Source organism: Neomonachus schauinslandi, chromosome 12 (assembly GCF_002201575.2).
Source record: "Neomonachus schauinslandi chromosome 12, ASM220157v2, whole genome shotgun sequence".
NCBI classification, from domain to species: domain Eukaryota; kingdom Metazoa; phylum Chordata; class Mammalia; order Carnivora; family Phocidae; genus Neomonachus; species Neomonachus schauinslandi.
The window spans coordinates 61,226,533-61,249,837 of record NC_058414.1 but is presented as its reverse complement, the minus strand read 5'-3'; the positions used below and the strand labels follow the sequence as shown (position 1 = coordinate 61,249,837).

The following is a 23,305-nucleotide window of genomic DNA, read 5'->3' as shown; positions in this document are numbered from 1 at the left end:
GCTAATGTGTTTATGCAGCCAGCATATGCATTTGAGAAACCTTCCTGATCTTGTGTTTTTTGTCTCATTCCCTTGTGCATAATCCTCATGCTGTTTCCTGCTTTGGGCACAGAGGAAATCAGAAAAAAAGCCATTGAAAACTACTCTTCCGGTTATCTGGGAAATCTACTGTGTGATTTAAGGTACTAGCTATTTTCAAAGCTAAAATAGCAGATAGTGCCTGTGGACTCAATGAGATGATGAAAAAATTAGATCTTTGTTGCTGTGCGGAAGGGTGTGTTAAAAAGTGTATTACCTCCTTCTCGTCATGGTCCCACTCTTCAGTCCCCTGTTTGGTTTTTTTGTTGTTGTTGTTTTGTTTTTTGTTTTTTTTCTGGGAATACTTTTTTTTTTTTAAGATTTTATTTATTTGACAGAGAGAGAGACAGCCAGAGAGAGAACACAAGCAGGGGGAGTGGGAGAGGGAGAAGCAGGCTTCCCGCCGAGCAGGGAGCCCAAAACAGGGCTTGATCCCAGGACCCCGGGATCATGACCTGAGCCGAAGGCAGACGCTTAACGACTGAGCCACCCAGGTGCCCCTCTGGGAATACTTCTTAATACAACACTTTAACACAAACCTTTCCCCAAGGCCAGTTTCTCAGACAAATGGTAACGATGATTCATAACAGCTCTAGAACCTGAATGTTAAAAAATCTAATTTACTGAAAGCAAAAAGCCCAGATATGTAAATATTCATCACTGGGCCCTGAAAGGCTAACCATAAATATAATAAATAAAGAAAAATAAATTAGCAATGATTTACATTTTTAAAAAATTCAGAAAAGTCACAATCAAAAACCATGATCAATTGAAGGTAATGCTATTAATATACTGATAACAAACCACAATTCTTGAAATTTGCAAGAATTCTAACAATTTACACATCTGTATGTATAAAAGGGATCTTGTAATGCTGTCAAAGCAGGCCTCTTAACAAAAAACTGAGTTAGAATTCCCAGTACACTCTAACATACTACTTGTATTAGTCTTTACTTTGAACTTAGTATGTTACTAGTAATAGTCTTGATCTTACCTGAAGACTAGAGTATAAGCAATGACACATACTTTACTCATAAGCATCAGAGAAAGGATTTCCATTTTTTTTTAAAGATTTTATTTATTTATTTGAGAGAGAGAATGAGATAGAGAGCATGAGAGGGGGGAGGGTCAGAGAGAGAGGCAGACTCCCTGCTGAGCAGAGAGCCCGACATGGGACTCGATCCCGGGACTCCAGGATCATGACCTGAGCCGAAGGCAGTTGCTTAACCAACTGAGCCACCCAGGCGCCCAGGATTTCCATTTTTTAAATCAGTTAATGTTTCATTTTCCTTAAAAGAGTAAGGACAATACATTGATAATCACTGATCATGTCTTTATATCTTTGCCCACAGAAATGACAGAAGAGGATTTGCAAATGATCTGTGGGATGAATCCATAGTGATAACAATAGTACTAATAGCTACCGTTTACTGCTTGCTGTTATTGCTTGTGATATTCTGTACATGTTGTCTCTCATTCTTACAACGGCCAAGTTAGGTAAATTTTATCATGCCCATCATGAAAATAGAAGCTTTGAGGTTTGTGGGCCTCAGATAACTTACCATAGGTCACACAAATAATACACGTGACCTGACCTTTTTCCAATAAAGCACACATATCAAATCTTTGGTGTTTTCTCCAGGCAGTCCTGTATCCACACCCAAAGAAGAAATGAGAATATATTGGCAGTATGTGTTTGATGAATATGTATTACTTTATTTTCTAAGGGTTAATTCTGGACGATGGTAACTTCTACAATTTTGCTAATCGATATATATGTCCTAGAAGCTATCTTATTCTCCTTTCAAAAATTTATATAAAACTAACCTGAACTAAGTTACATTTTCAAGCCTACAGCTTATAGCTAAAAGGAAATATCCATGTAGCCCCTTGGCTGATGGTGATGGAAACTATTAGCAGTGGACCCTCAGTGAGGTCCAGTGTCCATCCCTGACATTCTAGTCCAGGGAACAAGAAAGGACAGTTCGGGATTCCTCGTGATCTGAAAGCATAAATGTAGCTGCTAAGTCATGACTTTTCTCAGTGGTTCTTTCTGAAGTTGGTTTCAAAATATAAGCAATGACTTCTCTGAAGTCAGATGACAATGGTGTCTGATACTTTCTTCTCAGAAAACCTTCCTTAATTATCCAATAAAATATAGCTCCCTGGGCCAGGACACTTTATACTATATTACCCCATTTTATTTTTTTATAACCTTTAAAAATATCTGAAATTATCTTGTTAATTAATTAATTCCGTAAATACTTATTGAACATCAATTATGTATCAGGATCTGCATATGTTCTAAGGATCTGGGCATACAGTGTTGAACCACACAGAAAAAATTACTGTATTCATGAGGCGTATATACCAATTAATTATATGTCATCTTTTCTTTTTGTAGAGGCTTTGTTGGTATTATTTACAGCTCTGGACACATAATGGGTGCTTAATAAATATTTGCTAAATGATTAGAAAAAGTATAAAGCCGCAGACCTGCACGCAGAATTATTTTTCATACAAGCCACCGAGCTCAAGTTAAGTCTCATAGTCCCTTCTACACTCTCCTCCCCTCCAAAAGCAAAGGTATCTAGTTCCTGCATTCCCTTGTAAAGTATCATTTACTGGACACATCCCTGGACTCACCTCCCCAGCCCTCTTATCTTAGATGCTTAAGAAGATCTTGGAGGTTATGTTGGTACTTTAAGCATTGGATGGTTTGTACTAAACAATGATCAAACACTCCATCCTACCTGGGATCAAGGACACTGGATGGTGTAGTGAAGAGGTCTCTAAACTTTAATATAGGTGACCTGGATTCAACTCCTAACCTTGGTGCATACTAACCAGTTGTTCTCTGGCAAGTCACTTAACTCCTCTGAGCCAAAGTCCAGCATCTAAAAAAGGTAATAAGCCTGACTGCTTGAGCTATTGCACAGATGATGTGGGGAACAAACATATGAGCTAGAAAATATCGAAGCTCTTATTAATGACAAGAAGGACACAAATGTAACTTAATATCTTTATGCTGTATAAAGAGCAATAAGGAGTTCAAGATGATACCTGCAATTTAAATTAAAAAATGATACCTGCATTTCTGAGGAGCCACTTTTCAAATTCAGGAATGTCCAGAGTGTTATTAGGTATACAACATAAATATAAACATAACTACTGGATCTGGCTTCAGACTTAAACAGACTGCTGATCATATGGGAATTTAAAAGAAAGATGGCCTTAACTAAGAATATCTTTCCTTCTGGTGTGTCTTTCTTCCTGATATTCTACTAGTAGAAAATTTAAAATCCATTGTTACTGAATAATAACACAAATGTAGGGTCTGGGCTAAAATGTTAGAATGAACACGTAATTTTTTCTTGCAAATATCCTACGAAAGCTCCAGTAAAGAAATGTGTTTTATTACAAAGACATACAGAGAGAGAAGTACCTCTAGACCTTCAAACCTATTACTCCATAAAAGCAACATGAACACTGGCAAGAATTGTCAAAATTAACTCATTCAGAACTCTAGAAATTAACCAAAGTCCTACAGCAATCTAAGGAACTATATTCAAGAAAAGAATAGCTGTATATAAGTAAGAACAGTGCACTTTGTGATATCTTACCTTACCTGAATCCTGTCATCCTCTCCCCAGCTCTAACTACATTAGCCCTAAAACCCAGTACCCTTGGAGTAATGAGAGCTATGAAAACCAACAGCTCTAGCATTTATTGGAGCAAGCAGAAGGGATGCGAAAGCCCCATTCCTGGAGAATTGTCACTGTTGGACCTGTGTGGCAGCTCTCTTGTGGGACTGTGAAATGGCATAGCTGCTTTGGAAAACAATTTGACAATTGTTCAAAATGTTAAACAGAAAGCAACCATATGGCCCAGCAATCTCATTCCTAGGTATCTACCTAGGAGGAATAAAAATGTACATCTACACAAAAACATAAATACATAAATGTTCAAGGAAGCATTATTCATGATAGCCAAAATGTGGGAACCACCCAAATGTCTATCAACTGATGAACGGATAAATTAAATGTGGCATATCCATACAATAGGTTATTATTCATCCATAGCAAAAGGAATAAAGTATGGATACATGTTACAACATGGATGAATCTCAAAAATGTTATGCTAAGTGAAAGAAGCCAGTCACAGAAGACCACAAATTGTACAATTCCACGATATGAAATGGCCAGAATCGACACTGAACCAAAAAGTAGATTAGCAATTGTCATAGGGAGAGGGAGCATCGGAAATGAAGAAATGACTGATAATGGGTATGGGGCTTATTTTGGGGGTGATGAAAGTCTTCTAAAATTAGTGATGATGGTTACACAACTGTGAATACACTGAAAACCTTTGAATTGGTACCTATGATAAGGGTGAATTTTATCATATATAAATTATATCTCAATAAAGTTATTATAAAAATAAATTGAAGAATACATAAAAATGCATGAGGGGAGACCTAGAAGGAGATGAAAACACCTAACTTTAAGAATAGCATACTTCTTGGAAAGCTACTAGAAATATTCCTCCATCAAAGTGAAGGCATCCCTCAAGACAGACAAGTACCAAAAAAAAATAGGGATCTAACAAAGATTCAATCCAACTTTTTAGAAAAGGAAAGCAGGAGAGCAAATTTGAGAAAAGCAGAAGACTTAGTTCGTTAGTGCCAATATGCAAATTATAGAATTTTCAGAATGAGAAAAAGGTGTTAAAAATGATTAACAAATAATTTGAAATTGAAGGACATGTATTTGTGATTAAAATGGATCCTGGACACTGAGTCCAGTGGATAGAAATAGGCTCACACATATCATTATGAAATTTCAGAACACTAGAGACAATGAGAAAATCTTTAAACTTCTAACAAGACAGAAAAATAAAACAGCGTTCACCTTGGCTTTAGACTTCTCAACACTATAACATTGGAAGCAAGAAAACAGTGCTGCAAAGCCTTCAGAATTCTGCAGGAAAAGAATGTAGAATTTGATGCTGAGCCAACTTACCAATCAAGTGTGAGGGCAGGATAAAGACATTTTCAGATACACAACATCTTAAGAAATTTACCCTTTTCGCATACTTCTTAGGAAGCTACTAGAGATATTCTTTCATCAAAGTGAAGGCATCCATCAAGACAGAGAAGTACCAAACAAAAACAAAAACAAAAAACTGGAGATCCAACGAAGATAAAACCCAAAGGAATTTCCGAGGTGATGTTGCCAAGATATCCTAGAATGATAACTGCATCAGGCATGAAAGGGCCACTATCTGATGCGAACGGCACACTGAGGGCAGGGCTTTATTCTCTGATTCTACATCCTTTTTATCTAATGAAATCAGTGGAGGATGTTCTATGAACAGCAACAACAACAACAAAAAGGAGAATTCAAAGAGAGAAAAGAGAGAAGACTTGAGCTCTAAGAAAGAGAGAATCTAACCCAAGAAAAAGGCAAAGGAAAGAATCTCAAGGTTGACTGCTTCATAGCAGGCTTAGAAATCATCCAATCCAGAGAAAAAAAGAATGAAAATTATCGTAAGGGTAGACGTGAAGAGTTCACTGAAATTATCAGACTTGCTAGCCTAAATGAGGTAAAATTTTACTGAAAAAAAAAAGTACTGAGAAGGTATTGGAAGGTGTAGAAAGAGTTGGCAATGTGCACAAAGGAAAATAAACAATAAGAAAAAAAATGCTTTTCCAGAAGAATCTTGATCCATATCTTTTATTCAGTATCTCCATTGTAAACCTTCAGTTTCTTCAATTTCCCTGATGAACTCCTCTATCGATACGATAGTTGATATAAATATTTGAAAATGAGTGTCTGATGTACATAAAAAATCTTTTATTTCTCTAAATTCAAAGCTCTTTCTCCATATCAAGTCAGATCAACAGAAACCTAGGATAGTGGATTGCATTATCTTTGCAAAGTTTTATCTGTGTGACCTTGGTTTCATTTAAGCCTCAGCGCATTGGACATCATGAGTTTCTGTCTGTCCCTCTGTCTTTATGATTGCAGACATTTCGGGATGAGCTCCATTGTCTTTTTATCATAGGCGGAAGTACAACTCCTGGGAAATCTTTGTCGATCTCATTCATCCATTGAACAAACCGTTTTGAGCTTCTAGTAGCTATCAGGTCCCCCACTAGGTTAAAAGGGTATGTGTGTCAGGGTCTTCCAACTGCTAGGAAATCATAATTCATTCACTTTCCAGTTAACAAAGAGCAAATAATGGTTTTTGAAATAGTCTTCTTTCTCAGAATGCAAGAATTTACACTATCAGTATTATTTATTAATATAATAGAAAAAATAATGATAAAAACTGAACTTTGAAAGTTCCTGGAGACCAACTCTACACATTTTTGAAAGAAAATCATTTAATGAAAATAGAGTATCTACAACTTCATACCATTTTGTATTTTATAAAATAAATTGTAAAGCCCATTGGTTAAAGCGTCAGACCCCGATCAAGGTTAAACCTGTGGGATTGCCATGCAGGTGGGCAAATTTCACATGCTGCAGGAAATAGACCATGTCAGATATGATCGTTGACGTCTGTGTGGGCACCAGAAGCTGACTAGAGTTGGCAGCAGAAGAAACCAATCAAAATCTCAGCTGCTCTGGCTCGGTGCCTCTCTTTAACCTCTCTACCCAGGAAGAAGAATGAGCCTTACCTCTGGCTTCAACTTGCCCAGGGAAGGCTGGGAGGGGGAGATGCCAACTCTCTTTCCAAGGTGAGGAGAACAACCAGAATATGATCAGTTATGGAAGGAAAAATCCTAATACTCAAAGCCTCTTCTTGCACTGGTTTCCTTTTCAAAAGTGGGATACCCTGTTTGCTCAACCTTTTCTAGAGCCTTGTGCCTACAGGATGATGCTTGCTACACTGGACAAGAATTGGAACTTCCTTCTGACAGATACTGAAAAAGGAGCTGGGAAGCTCTGATTTCCCCCTTGTGCTTTCCCAAGCCACTGATCTTCAGACTACTTCATATAACCTGGGTCTTCTGGCAAAAACAAAACAAAACAAACCACCTTTTAATTAATGGCCTGGTTTCCTGATTAATGGCCTTGTTAATTAATGACCTTATTTCACCTTGAAAGGTTTTACAGGAGCACTTGGCCAGTGATCAAAGGGACATAGAAAAGAGTAGAGAAGTGGGAGGGCTGAGATGGGGTAAGAATAGGGGATAAAACACAAGAGAAAGAGCATCTGAAATGCTGTCCTTCCTTACTGTCCTTCTTTCATCTTTGGTGCTTCCATCAACTACCTGAGCCACACCGTCCCTTCCCTGCATAATCGCCAATCCAGGATTGAAAACATCAGTGAGAGAGTGATTTTCAAATCCCCTTCCAAAACAATCTCTCAGGCTAAAATGAAATAAAGCATTCTTGGTTTCATATCTGGCATAAACTATCTTCTGAAAACACCTTGGAACACATCGCTTGTTAAACCAAAAAATTTTATAAGGGGCATGGCAAGGAACACTCCTGTTTATTTCATATCTAGCAAGTTCTGTGGGGGTGTGAATAATAATATTATAATATTAATATAATAATAATAACCATTATTATGTATTAAGTCTGAATTTAAATATTAAACTCAACCCTTGGTTAAGTCATAAACTTCACTTTGCTCCCTTTGTTGGTGTAGATGATTTCAACCATGTGAATATATGTTGATTTTAATATTTCCTTAGAAATACAACAGTGCTTTCTCTCTGGAACTATCACAGTAATTCTACCTACATTTTTATATTATGGTGGTATCTTGGCTATTCTAACATACAACATTAAAATTTTTGCTAGGGAAACAGAGAAGTGTTTTAGCAAGAATAAAAGCTTGGGGTCAGACAGAACTGTGAATCCCAGCTCGGTCACTCATTAGCTGAGCTAGATTGATCCCAATTACTTATCCTCTCTGAGCTCAGTTTTCTCATCTATAAAATGGGAGTAAAATCCACCTACCCCCATGGCTGTTTTGATGATAAATTAAGAATGTAAAGTGCTTTGTAGAGTGCCTGGCACCCAGAATGCTCAGTGAAGATGTACGCTCATTCCTTAAACTCATTCCTCATGCTGACCCCTCTGTAGATGTGACGCCAACCCTTAGCTATGGAGATGTATGGAGAGAATCCTTAAAAGAAGTAACAGTCTCGTTAGGGACCTGTGTCTTACACCAGCTAATTATAATTCAAGGCAAACTGTGTTAAGGCCTAGAGAAAGGCATATGTCAAAATTTAGGGGAGCACTGAAGAAGGTGTACCCCCAGGGAACAGAGTTCTTGGAGGAAGTGATAGAAGAGTCATCAGTGAACCGAGACACTGAGGATGGGTGACATTTGGCAGGTGGAAAAGGAGATTGGAGGGGGATTCCGTGAAAAAGAAGCAATGCATTGCAGAGACAGAAAGGTGGGGAACGCTGGAGGCCACTGAGCAACCCCATATATGCAGTGCAGGCTACGGGAGAGGAAGTGAGACTGCCAGGATGGACTGAGGCCAGAATGTGACAGGCCTTGAATTCAATTCTAAGGAGATTCACATTCATTTAGAGACAATTGAGAGAAATAATTTTTTAAAAATATGAATAAACACAACAACATCCTTATGGACGTAAAAGCCACCAGAGACGGTGGAGGGTGTTATATCTACAGAACTTAGCATCAAGCAACTGCCCCTTTCATTCCATAGTGGATAATACCAGGCTCCACACTATTGGAACATACTCAGTCAATTAAGAAAAGTACTGATTGCCGGCTGCAAAATATCCCCATGGTGCCAAAATGTCTGTGGAGTGGGTGGGGAGAGGGAGGGAAGGTGTGATAATTAAAAGAATTGTTACTTGCGATGTCATAGGAGCCAATGTGTTAACTCTGCATGCTGGGAAGCTAGAGTGCTCCCAGCTGCCACGGGGAGGGAGGATGTGGTTTGATCCCTGGCACCATTCATTGGGACAAGATGAATCACAAATGTGTTAATAGTGAGGTTCCATGTCATAATGTGCCAGATGGAGGTGGTTACATCTCTGATTGATTGCCTCCTGGCCAAGACAGGGGTTTTCCAGAAGGCAAAATTGGCATCGGAGCTCAAGGGATCAGCAGGTCTTTATTTTGGTCAACGTGGACCTGACATTCTCGACTTTATGAAGTGTGGCTTCCCCCACGACACGGGCAGCCAGAAACAGTATGTGGATGAAGAAGGAGATGATGAAGGTGTGATACATGCAAGAAACGGTTTTGCACTGGACAGAGCTCCTCTGGCTAAACGTGGCCCTTAAGGAATCCACGAGGGCGCTGGAAATAAGGGGGTGGGGTGCGGGTGGGGAGTCGCAGTAGACGCCCTGCTTGCGAATGAATTAAATAACTAGAAAGGGAGAAAGAAAGCCAAGGAAGAGAAGGAGCCAGAGAAGGAGCTTCAGATACCCGATCCCCACAGCCGTAGAGTCCGGGCGCCAGGCTGAGGCCACCGGGGCAGAACCACAGAGCGGAGCGTGGCAGGGTGACCTTCCTGCCTGTTCCCTCCCACTCCCCCCAGACCGTAACCACCCAGCTCTTTGTTGTGGTGGTTTCCTTCCCCCAGCACAAGCTTCCAACTATAAACAGCCAACTACAAGGGCAATAACTGTGGCATCCTACTGGGAACTAAGGCAGCCTCTCGTGCAGGCGCTGGGTCCTAATACAGGACAGTGAATAAAGCTTCATTACAGAACAATGGAGTTAGCTGCCAGAGCCTACAGATTTGAATAAACAACAAATAAGCAACATCTGCTCCAGCATATGTGTATGGTAAAAAAAAAAAAGTCACAAAATAAAAGAATTTGTAAATGCCAAAAGCAACACTAAACTGCCAGAGCTACTGTAGAGTGAATTTTTAATTGCACATGCAAAGCGGCAGGCTGTGGGTATTAGTCTCACATATGTTTTGTTGCTGCCAACCTGGGAGTATAGATGAATTTAATTAAATAAGGATTATCCCTTCTCCCCAGTACAATTACTTATTTATAACAATGATAAAATTGCCTAATAAAAAAATTGTAATATTTCAAAAACAAGCCTAGAAAACACCCTGCTTTCCGTGTAAGTCGTTCAGGGCTGTTTGAGTTTGAGTGTGTCTTTTAAAATTAAGTCTTTGCCTACTGCCAAGGAAGAAAAAGCAAACAACCCTTATCATAAAGCCTGCCGCAGTTAAACAGCCAGAGACGGCATTATGGAGAAATATAAAGAAGACACAGAGCAGCATGGGAATTGCCTTTCGTGGGGCGTGTAGAAAATTAAGCAATTGGACTCAAATGGAGGCCAGGTGACTGAGCCAAGGGACAGGGCCACTGAGGCTTGGTCTCCCCCATTGTCTCGGTCCTAATCTGTTTTGTGAACAGGCAGTCACCGGTGATTGATCAGTTCCCTTTATTTTGGCTCTCCCTCTTTCCTGCGTGCTAATTCTCTGAAAACAAGTAACACTACCCCAACCAAACAAACAACAGAAGAGATGGGCACTCGAGCCCCTCTTCTCCGTGCCAGAGGAGTTCATTTTTTACCTCCAAGTTAGCAACCCCCATCGTCAGGGAGGCCAGTGGCGATAATCCAAGTATGAAACTGTAGATGGCAAAGTAGATTCATGTGTAAATTACTACAGAAACCAGTATCTTCTGAGTCTCGTGATCTAAGTTTATCTTTGAGCAATTTTGTTGCTGAAATAGCTTTACTGCGCTAGAAGTTAAGGCAAGTGCTAAGAGCTTATGACCAGGTGCATTCTCCTGAAGTCAATTCAGAAGCCAGGCAGAAACGAAAGGCAGTCAGGGGCTCTGGGTGTGTGGCTGTGGGCCGTTACACCATCTCTCCACCTCAGTGTCCTCATCTGTGCAATGGGAACAGTAATGATAGAATCCACCTCCAAGGGAGGATTCAATGAATTAATACATGTAAAGTGCCTGGAATGGCACCTGGCATGGAGTAAGCGCTCAATAAATGTTGCCAAGAATTTAAAGGGATGCTTTAGCAGGGCACTCAAATCTGCACTTGGCTCTTTCGCAGATGTTAGTAGCTTTCGATTTATCTTTTGCTTTTCCTTCACGACACATCGCAATTGTAATTCAATAATTAATTGGTTTCTCCTGAAATTCACAAGCTCCACGAGACTAAGTTCTGTTTTGCTTTCATTTGCATCCCCAGAACCTAGACCAGGTTCTTACATGTATAAGCGCTCATTAAATATTCATTGAATGAATGAATTCAGTATGGAAGGAGAACTAGATTTGAATTCAAAAGATCTTAACCTGAATTTTGGTCTTTCCTTTGCCACCTGTGTAAACTCAGGCAAGTTGCTTAATTTGTTGATGTCTTATTTTTAAAGAGGAAAGACTACTATGGTGATTACATTAAATAATGTAATTGAAACTGCTCAGGACACTGCAAATGTGGGTATCAAATATAAACTTTTAATTAACAATAAACCGCTTCCTAATAATAATTGATTGGATTATAGAATTAAGCAACAGATTCCGTGTATATTCAGGGAAAACAACTTTCTGAGAGATGTTGCTGGAATGTGTGCAAAACCAAAATAAATTAAGTCTACATTACTTAGGACTAAATGCAACATGCAAAAAGAAAGCACCAATTCATAGATTTGAAAGGAAGACACATATTGGATACAGTCCTAATTTATAAATACTGAAATCCATGCCAGTAAAATCATTAAAAATACCATGTGCTATATTTTAAGATAATCATTATACTCTGCCCACAGTGCACTGTTGCAACATTAAATCACCACTGGTGAATTTGAATGGAAACTCTTCTGGCTAAGGTAAGAGAAACTTAGATGGTGTCATGTATGCTGTTCCCTGATGGGTCAGGCACCGTGCTAGGTGTAGGGATGGCAGGTAAATGAGACAAGATTCCTATTCTCAAGCAGAACATAATTTAAAGGAGAGAGGCATAAGCAAATGGTTACTGTTTTTCCAGATGAGTCCTGGAGAGGTGTTATTTACTAAGGCTAGCAATAGCATAAAGGGAGAGTTCACAGGTAGAGAAGAGAAAGGAGGAAGAGTGGTAGGGACTCCACAGCAGAATTTTCTGCTTAAGAAAAGACAATGGGCTATTTTTTGGTGTTCTTCTAAATTAGTATACCAGCCCCTTTGAAATAACAGAGTGATAAGAGAGAGAGAGAGAATGAGAATGAGAAATTGAAAGAGAATAAACAGAATCTAATATAATGGTAACTGATGAGGAAGAAGACCAAAAGGCCAACTGGGAAACAGGATATAAAAGGGACCTCTTCAAAGCTACCTTTTCCAAACCTGCTTTGGAGCAAAAACCCTATTAGCAAAACCTTAATAATTTAGCTCTCACTCAATCCCCAAATATACTCAGTTTGTGAAAATGAACATTTAGCATTATCTTGGTTGAGTGATTATTTATTCTGTTGTGGACAAATTAGCAAATACAGAGAAGCAAAAGAAGGAAAAACCAGACGTCACTTACCATCTAGACTGCCATTGTCTGTACCATGTACACTTGTGCTTTCTCTATTTTTGTTTTTTTTGTGGGAGTGTTGAGGGTTAGAAATTTGTATTAAAAATTTTAACTTGTACCATATAAAATATTTAAAAAGAAAAAATACATTACCTGAGACCCATCACTATGAGATGGTCACCAAACTATTAACTCTAGTTGAACTCATATGCAATTTTATTTTATTTATTTATTTGAGAGAGAGAGTGATCGAGAGACAGAGAGAGCACAAGCAGGGGGAGCAGCAGAGGGAGAGGGAGAAACAGACTCCCTGCTGAGCAGGTAGCCCGACGAGACGCGGGGCTCGATCCCAGGATCCCAGGATCATGACCTGAGCAGAAGGCAGACGCTAAACCATCTGAGCCACCCAGGCGCCCTTCACATGCAATTTCTATGTGTATTATATAGATTATATATATAATTTTATATAAGCAAATTGAGATATTTTTCTGTAAAAACACATTTTATTTTATGGCTTTGTTTTTCTCTCTTAATTATAAGTTTTTAACCACTGTGCATGAAATACCAGTTCTCATTTTTGATGATGGCATGATACCCCATATAATGTATCATGATTTAATTAAACAATTTACTTAAACAATCCTTTCTTTGGACACTTAAGCTAGTTCTAATTTTTCACACCTCTTTTATAATTGCCTTCCTGTAACTTCAAAGAGGACATACCCAGGTAGGAAGATACACACAGTTGCAAAGTTTCTGATACATATGTTATATGTTGCCTTCCAGAAAGCAATGTGTATTCTTGCCAACATTAGATTATATGATTTCTTAAACCTCTATCAATTTAATAACTCATCTGCCTATTTTAGTGTATATTTAGTGTATATTTCTTAGATTACTACTGAGGTTGAAAACTGCTTCGTTTGCATTAGCTGATTGAATAAAATTCCTACTGACACCTTTATTTTTTGTTCAACTCTCTTGTATTGGGAAATTTCAAACATGTACAAAGTATAGAAAATAACACATGTATTTATTTCTTCTCACCACCTACCAGTTCTATCAAGTTCTATTAAAATTTAACATTTTTCCATAGATACTTCAGATTTTTTTTTTTTAAAGGAAACATTATAGATACAGTAGTCTTATTTACCTGGGTTTATCCCTTCCTGATCCCATTGCCTTCCTCCTTACCTTCCTCCCCAGAGTTAACCAGGATCCTGAATTTGGTGTTTATATTTCCATTGTGTATTTTTGTGCTTTTATTTGGTATGTGCATTAGTAATGCATACCAGGTGTTGCTAAGGTAAATATATTTTATATATTGTATGCACCTAACTGTGATTTATTTACCCCCACCTTATATTCGTGATGTTTCTTCATGTGGACAAATTAACCTGTTTGCTTATTATCATTGCGGTGTATTATATTCTACTCTTATGACTATGCTACGATATCATTAACCTTATTCTTACTGATTTGATTGCCTTTAGGTTGTTTTAAGTTTTTCACTATTTCAGTGTTGCAAAAAAATGTTTTTTATATGTTCATTCATCTGCATATATGTGAGGATTTCTCTAGGGCATATGCTACCCATGAAATGGCTAAGTCAAATGGTCTGTGAATCTTTAACTTTACTTGATTTTGCCAAGCTGCTTTGCAAAATGGCTGTACCAATTTATAATCTCCCCAGCCCTGTAAGATTTCTCCCCTCTCACCAATACTTGGTAGAATCAAATTTTAAAAATTCTGTCAGTCTAAAATGGTATCTAATCATTTAAATTTATCTGTTCTTGATTATAATAGGGTAGAGCACGTTTTCTTCTATATAGGTTAATTTTTTAATAAACACCTTGCTGTATATAAATTGTAGATAACTTCTAGTTCGTGACTTTGTTTTTTAAATTGAAGTGTAATTGACCTGTGACTGGTCTTTGAACTTTGTTTATGCTGTCTTTTTTGAACCAATATTAACATTTATAATGAAGTCATATTATCAGAATTTCTCTTTATAGTGTGTGTTTTTTGGGTGTCCTGTTCAAGAAATTGTGTCTTGCTCTCAGGTCATAAATATACCCTTCTTTATTTTCTTCTGTAAGGACCGATGCTTTGCTTTTCACATTTAGACCTTTGCTATACTTGGATTTATCTTTGTCAATGGGACAAGCTAAGGGTTTAATTTTCAATCTTTTTCATATGGATAACCAATTTTTTGTATCAAGCATGTTCATCTTTTCCCCACTGGTTTTGAAAAGCTTGCTCTGACTATTCATTTCCATACATGTAGGGGTCTGTTTCTAATCTCTATTTCACTGGTCCATCATCCTAAAAACAATTTTTTTTAAAGATTTTATTTATTTATTTGAGAGAGAGAGAGAGAGAGAGCACACAGAGGGAGAGTGAGAGGGAGAAGCAGACTCCCCATTGAGCAGGGAGCCCGACGTGGGGTTCAATCCCAGGACCCTGAGATCATGACCTGAGTGGAAGGCAGATGCTTAACTGACTAAGCCACGCGGGTGCCCCCCCCAATTTATTTTTAACAGTGGCATAACACTTTAATTACAATTATGATATAAGTGTTCATTTCTAGTAGCACAAATTCCTCCTCCATGATCTTCATTATTATCTTAGCTTTTCTTGGCCCTTTACTAGTACATAGGAATTTCAGGACAATCTTGTAGGTTCCACACAAAAAAATAAAACAAAACAAAAACCAACCCTATTAGGATTTATATTGAAATTGTATTGTGAATTTTATTATTAGTGAAGACTTGGCTTCTTTATAATATTGAGTGTTCCTGTTCATGAACATGATATAGCTCTGCTTTTATTTAGGTCTTTGTTATGAGATATGGTAATATTTTATAATGTTTTATAATTTTCCCAATAAATATCCTGAATCTTCTTTGTATATATTCAAAGGTACTCTTACGGGTTTATTGTTGTTGGAATTGTGAAAGAAATCTTTTTTTTTTTTTCTTTAGTGTCTTCCTAATTTGTTACTGGTGGTGCTTGGAGATAATACTGATCTTTGCATTTTGCTCTTGCATTCAACAAACTTGCTAAACATTATTATTCTATTACTATGCCTATTAATTCTCTTGGGATTTCTATGCAGACAGTTATTTTGTCTGCAAAGGTGGACAGTTTTTAAGTTTATATACATCTTACTTCATGGTGTTGTCATTCTGCTTTGACTTTTAGTTTGATGCTGAATAAAAGTAGTGCCAGCAAGTTTTGTTCATGGTTGAATAGGATTTCCTTGAAGGTTTCGTTGTTAGGATTGATAGTTGCTATCAAGATTTGATAGATGCCTCTTAGGCTAAGAACATTTCCTTCTATTTCTACTTGCAAAGAGTTTTTGTTAATTCTTTCTCTCAGCTTGTCATTTATCTTTTAATTTTTTATGATTGTTTTTCATACATAGGTGTTCCATGTTAGGTAGTGAAAAATTGATTAATTGAATTAGCTATTGCATTTTAAGCCACTCTTTAAAAATAGTTTCCTATTCCAAAATTATATAAAATTCATCTACATTTATACTTTTAGCCCTTTGATAATTTGGGTGTGTTTTTTGCATTTAATTGTCTATCTGAAATTTCATTCATCTAAAGCTCTATTGGTAAACGGTGAAGTATTTTATAAACATACACATCTTTTTCCTAAGCTAACAAGTTGATCATATCATTTATTTCCTTTAATAACTTATCATTGTAGTTGATAAATTAGTTTTTCCATTGTGAAAAAACTGAAATGTTCAAATGAAAGCTAGTTTTCAAGGATTAGTATACTTTTAATGCTTTACTGCATTTAAATCCTCATTATTGAAAAATGTTTACATCTGTATTCATAAGGAAAATTCATCAATTTTGTGAGCCATCTTAATCAATTTTGAAATCAAGGTTTGTGTTGTTTTTCTTTTAATCTAAAAGGAACAGGAAAGATTTACAAATGTTTGCATTATCTGGAAGATTTATACAGAAGAGCAATTATCTCTTGAAAAATTGAGAGTCTACTCATGTAACAATTTTGGTTTTATTTTGTCATTGTTCTTTGCTGCTCTTAGAGATAGTTTTTGGTAAACTCAAGTTTTGTTTATTTTTCCCCTCTATGGTATTAGTTTACTTAACAGTTCTATTATGTTACTTTGTTAATTTTTTGGTTTCATTTTTTTTTGGTTTAAAATAGATATGTATATATGAATATTGACAACATAATACCAATATAAATTTGGTAATATAAATACTTACATTTTCTAAAATATCATCCATATTAATTATCCCTAGTTTTAATTATACCACTTGTATGGGTATTGATATTCCTTTATAATTTAAACATGGGTTTTGCAAATGATATAACTTCTTTTCTGTATCAGTGGTTCTGTCTTTTCTCTAGTTTTATTTTGATTATCTAATTTTATTTGTATGCCTTTCTCTCTTCTATGGTTTGACAACTTTGTTTTTATTCCCTACACAAAAAACTAGTGCTTTGATTTTACTTATCAAATTATTTTTTCCTGCTTTCTACATGATTAATTTCTGACTTCTTAATCTCTAACTTCTAATTACGTTTATACTACTGTTTTTATGATGATGTCTTGAGGCAAATAATTTATTTTAGTTCTTACATGTTCGATAATGAAAACAATTAATGCTATGAATTTGCCTCAGATTACTGCTTCTGTTCCAGGTCTTCAATTTTATATGAAATATTCATCATTATTATTGAAATAATCTGAACTTACAGTTTTAAATGAGCAACTCCTGCACATTTTTTAGGATGGAGAACTCAGTCCCCAAGTCCTGGATTTAGTATTTTGTTTTGTTTGTTGGGAGGAGGGAGTGTTACTTATATTTTTATTTTTGAATTTGAATATTACTGCATTTATCCATGATAAGGTGGCCTATACATAATGTGTGCATATGTAAGAAATCAATGAGATAGTCTTTGCATTTACAAGTTGTTAGCTCTTTTAATAAAATATACCAAGAACACTGAGAACGAATACTTATTTCAATATTTTTCTATTATGCTCATGTTTTCAATTATAATATTAATATATTATCTATCACCTTTTACTATGTCATGTTTGGTCTGTAGAAAACTGAGAGGAATATTAAAATTTCCCAGTTTTGGAAGAGATGTTGGTCAAAGGATATAAAGTTACAATTGGGTAATATAGATAAGTCTAAAGATCTAAGGTACCTGGTGACTATAGTCATTAATACTGTATAAAATATTGAAAATTTGCTAAGAGAGTAGATCTTGGGCGCACTTACCACACACACAAAATGGAAACTGTGTGAAGAGATGATATGCTGAGTAGCTTGATTATGGTAGTCATTTCAATATGTATATGTATATCAAATCATCATGTTTCATACCTCAAATACATACAATATATTTAAAAATTAAAAAAACAAAAAGTGTCCAAAAGTTTTGGACTAGTTGTCATGGGGAGCAGAGAATTAATAACAACAAAATCTCCCACTTTTATTGTGTCAATTTCCTATAGTATCACCAGAAATTTTTACTAAGTAGTGTTATGAAAATAACATATACACACAGTAACAAAAGAAAATTAAAAGATGCCAATTAATTTAAAACATGTTAGTCTCCCTTCTGTTAAGGTACTTCCGTTAGCAGTTTCTTATATATTCTTCCAGAAGCATTCTGTGCATACTTTCTCCCCTCAGTAGAAATAGATAACTTTTTTAATAAAAAGAGATGCCTATATAAGGTATTTTGCACATATTTTTTTTTCTCATTTAACAACTGTAGATCATATCAACACATAAATATCTGCTTCATTTTTCAAAATAAAGTCTGAGTAGATTTTAATGTAAAAATGTACCATATTTCTTTAAAGCTAATTTATACTTTTGGGCAGGTAGGCTGCCTCTAGCTGTTTGTTATTATAAATATATTTTTGCAGTCAAAATCCTTGTGTGTACACTGGAGTCTACTGATGGGTCAAATTGCAGAACTGGAATAGTTGCATACCTTTAAAATTATGTGACATTGACAGATTATACTTCAAGTACTTATGACAATTTTAACTGACAACCAACAATGGGTAAGTTTGTTTCACATTTTTACTATCACTTGGTATTACTAAACCTTTAAATACTTGTGACCCTAGAACCACAGTTGATTATTATCTATCATGGTTCTTTGGGTTGACTCAGCTCAGCTATGTGGTTGTGGATTGGATTCTCTCATGTGGTGGCAGTCAGATGACATCTGGCCTGGAGTCATCTGAAAGTCTAACTGGGTTGGACATCTAGGATGCCTCACACGGAGGCTCGTTCAAGGCTGTCCACCAGAGTGGACATTCCCATGTGGTTTGGGATTTTCTCAACATGAGGGCTGCTTTCCCAGAGGGAATGTTCCAAGAGCAGGTATCTCAAGAGCCAGGAAGCAGCCAGGTGGGTTAAGGGCTACACACTGGACATAGCACAGCATCACTTCCACCATATCCTATTGGTCAAAATAGTCCATGTACTTTCATTTTCAAATGAAGTCATCTTGGTAACTTTGAGTCAAAATTCATTCATTGATATTCATATACATATATAAATTCATTCATATATAATTTGTTCATATATATAATGAATTCATTCATTCATTTATTCATATATAAATAAAAGTAATCTTTTCCCCTTTTTCTCATTAATAGAAATAGAACTAGTTTTACTTATTTTTTTTCTCAGTCCTATTTTTTCTTTGGTTAATGACACTGTTTTTGAAAGTAATAAATTATATTTGCTTTACTTTTGTTCAGATTGTCTCCATTAGGTTAACCTTCACTCATCTTACTTTGCTCTCTGAATTTGAAATTAAATGTAGGTTAGTGCTGTTGCCTAACTTTCCAAATCATTTTTTGGAATGATTGAGGTGCCTTATATGATATCAGCAGACCTCTTAATTGAATGTCAGGGAAGGCAGTTCCTATTGGCACAGGGACCTCCAGCTTCATTGAGAAACATTCAATTAGATGGAAAACAGATGCTTATTTTTGTCTTATAAACCTCAATGCAGGTTATGTGGTAATTACTTCGAAGAGCAGGATAACAATTTATGTAATCAGCAGGACCCTATAATTACTAATGCATAATTTCTAAACAGCATTTAGCAAAATGAGGCCCATACATACACTTTGTAATGAAAAAGATGTGTTTGACACCACACTAAATTAAATTAAAAATTTGCATATTTTCTTCCAGGAAATGCACTAGCTTCATCTGCTTTATTTTGCTTCACTAATCCCTATCTACTTTTAGCTCTGTTATAGGATCATGGAAATGCTGAATCACAATGATGGCTGAATGGGAGCTTAAGAATGAGGAGTAGAGAAAGCCCTCCTTCTCTGCTGTCTAGGATTCTATAACAGGATTCTGAGAGATTATTTGGAAAGTGACATCTAGGCAACTTGTTTCCATGGATAGTTAACATGAAGGTCCTACCATCACTTAATTTAGAATGTAAGGGCTAGCAGAGAACTTAAAAAATTACCTCCACTTACCTAAGACCCAGTAAAATGATATGACTTTTGTCACATCAAGCAGTTGTCAATAGGAGTTAGAAAGTATTCACTCAGTTAGTCCCAGTTCTATGTGGAATCCCTTCCACGCTCCTGATCAAATCACACAGAGTTAATCTGAGACAAACTACATGCTGCATCAGCCCAGGGATGTGGGACATATCTGTAGTAAGTTGTCTGAAATTTATATGTACACTGGCATTGCTAGTAGGGTTTTTTAAAAAAATTTTTTATTGTTATGTTAATCACCATACATTACATCATTAGTTTTTGATGTAGTGTTCCATGATTGTTTGTGCATAACACCCAGCGCTCCATGCAGAACGTGCCCTCCTCAATACCCATCACCAGGCTAACCCATCCTAATCATAGTAGGTAGGAATTGCAGTGGTAGTAAATAGCAGTAGGAGTAGCTATGCCATCTTCTGAAGATAATTTAAGCTATACATATTAAGAAAGTTGAGTACTAGTTCATCTTTCTGAAAGGCCATGGATGACTTTGCACACCGTGATAAATCTTACCTGTAATTCCCGACATCATGTCAAGAGGATCACCAGTCTCTTCCTCAAAGCTCTGGACCTGAGACACCAAAATACATCAATCTCATTAGGAATGTTTTCATAATAAATTCACTTCATTTATTTAATCAACATATAATGAGTGCCTCCTGGCTAGTGCTAAGAGGATTAACCATGACTTCCCAACTCAAATAGCTTACAGTCAGCTGCAGGCTGGTGGCATGTACAAGGCACTTAGGATAAAAATTAAAGAACTAAAGGAGATCAGGAGAGAGAAATGAGGGAATCACTTCCGGGTGGGAGGAACAGAGACCCTGCCTGGAAGATGTAGCATTTGAGTGAAACTTAAATAATAATGTTATTATTATTCTAGATTTTTTCCTTTTTTTTTTTCCTCCTAAAGAGCTTTAAATATATTTGGAGAGAGCAAGTTATTTTCCACATTTAATTTTATCTCTCTAAGGGATTTATTTATGACTTGGTAAATTTATGGAGAGCAATTCAGAAAATTCACAATTTAGTTGCTATACAGAGCTTAGATAGCTCAAAGAAAATTGGTTTTCCAAATTGATAGAGCAGAATTTATTTTTAAAATTCTTTTCAGAAATTAATAAATACTACTCTATTGAGAATAAAATTATGCATAAAACAAAATAATAAGTATTTCTTTACAAATAATAATATAGGTTACTATAGAAGCTGGATAAATAAAAAAGTAAAGAAGGTAAGAAAACAGTGACTGTTAATATTTTGGAGTGTGTTTTGCAGGTTTCCTTTTTAATATGTTTTTTCCTGAATATAATTATGTAATCAAAATTTTTCACCCAATCAAAATTTTTCACTCAAAACTTAGAAGGGGAAATTTTTTCCCACTTGTAAGATTTCTTTGAAAACACCATTTTTAATGACTTTACAATAGACCGTATTTAGAAGGTACATTAATTTACTTAATGGTTCTCCTAATGGTGGAATGTTTTCTGAATTTTGCCAATAAAAGTAATAATGGTGAGATGAGTATCCTTGTACAGAAATCTTTTTCTACATGTCATATTATTTATTTGGACTGGTGTCTGAATAGTGAAAGCTGAATCAAAGGACATTTAAACATTGTGGTACATGTGGCCAAAGATGACCTTTAACTCAGGAATAGAGGACCACAGGATATAGCTCAGCAATGTGAGAAGAACTATCTATTCCTTCTTTTTAATCCTTCATCTCTTTTCTTCAAAGAAGTTATTTTATACTTGTAATTAATTAGACATACTTCTTAACATTATTTTTATTGGTTTTATAACTCAAACCAGTGTTCAGCATGTAAGTTTTTACGTACAATAAGGAGATTCTTTCGCTCTGATTATTATCATAGAGAAAAGCCCATTTAGTGCGATGTAAAGTATGTATTCATCTGTTGAGAAATAACCCTCAAACAACAAAATCCCAATAATTTAAAATGAAAACCAGATGTATTCTTTGGTTAGTCCACTGGAGCCAAATTTATTAATAAATTTTTAAAAATTAAAAATAAAGAAATAGTTATTAACTTTGGAAATATCTCCCACCTAATCAGGATGCTGGTTGGCATTGTTTAATAATATGGGCAATATTCTCACACATGAGTTCTAGAGAGCAGGATCCCTGTATGGAAGTGGGAAGAAGATTAAAATGCTTTATTGTGGATATAAAGAAGCATCCTACCTTGACTTTACAATTGCAGATGCTTCATTAGTATTAAATTCTCAATATGTTTGGGAATTAAAAAAGAAAGGAACAGACTCAGTTTTACTAAGTAAAATTAAACACAAAAAAAAATCTATGCACAATTTTCTTGGAATCATAGTTTTGAAAAGTGAGCCAAATATTGCCAAATTCAGCCTTTAATAGGATGTTAGGGAAATCATCATAAATTGATCTGGAGGCAAATTTTGGCCAAACACAGTTGAAATTCTGATAGCTAGATATTTAAGGACATTGGCTCGTGTTTTAAATGCCATGAAAATCTGCCAATTTCACACATATTTTTCATTTCTTATAATTGGATTTTTAAATTTACCATTAAAAAATGACTATTAAATCTGGCATTAGCTCCTGTTTAAGATGCAACCTACCCAAGCCTCATTTACTCATCCATTGGTATCGAGTGAAACAAATATTTTTCTCCCAGTCTGTGATGAGGATGTAATATTTTTTAAGTATATATTTTAGAAAAACAAAATTCAAATAGTGAGTTTCTTTTATATTGTTTTCGGGGCTCTCTCTGCCTTAGATATGCAGACAGCCTCTCACACACACAAATCTGGGCAAATATTAAAGAAACACCATAAACAAAGTTAGCTATGTAGTTCAACAGAATATTCTGTTTCTCTATGGATGCCACCCACAGACTAAATTAATATTATCAAATATTTTTCTCGTTGACTTACTCATTCATAAATATTTACTGAATACCTACTATGTGCCTAAAAACAGGTGAGTTTGTTTTCTTTTATTTTGGTATCTGAGTTTCTTCCCACCCCCACATATACTACCAGATAGCTTTTCCTTGAATAATTGTCATTTAAGAATATTTGATAGTGTACCGTGCAAGAACTGACATTCTTTCCTCAGTCCTTTTTATGCTGAATATGATATTTATCTCTCTCTGTACTCTCACATATAGATGACATCCAATGGACATTATTTTCC

At 35.9% G+C, this 23,305-nt stretch overlaps 1 protein-coding gene across 1 annotated transcript in view; it reads right to left on the bottom strand.

Moving 5' to 3' along the window:
- ITPRID1 (ITPR interacting domain containing 1) overlaps nt 1-23,305 on the bottom strand; it is an 85,937-nt gene that overhangs the window by 34,105 nt on the left and 28,527 nt on the right. The window contains 1 exon segment of the mRNA XM_021689549.2: nt 20,627-20,684. Coding sequence (XP_021545224.2) covers nt 20,627-20,684 — 58 coding nt within the window.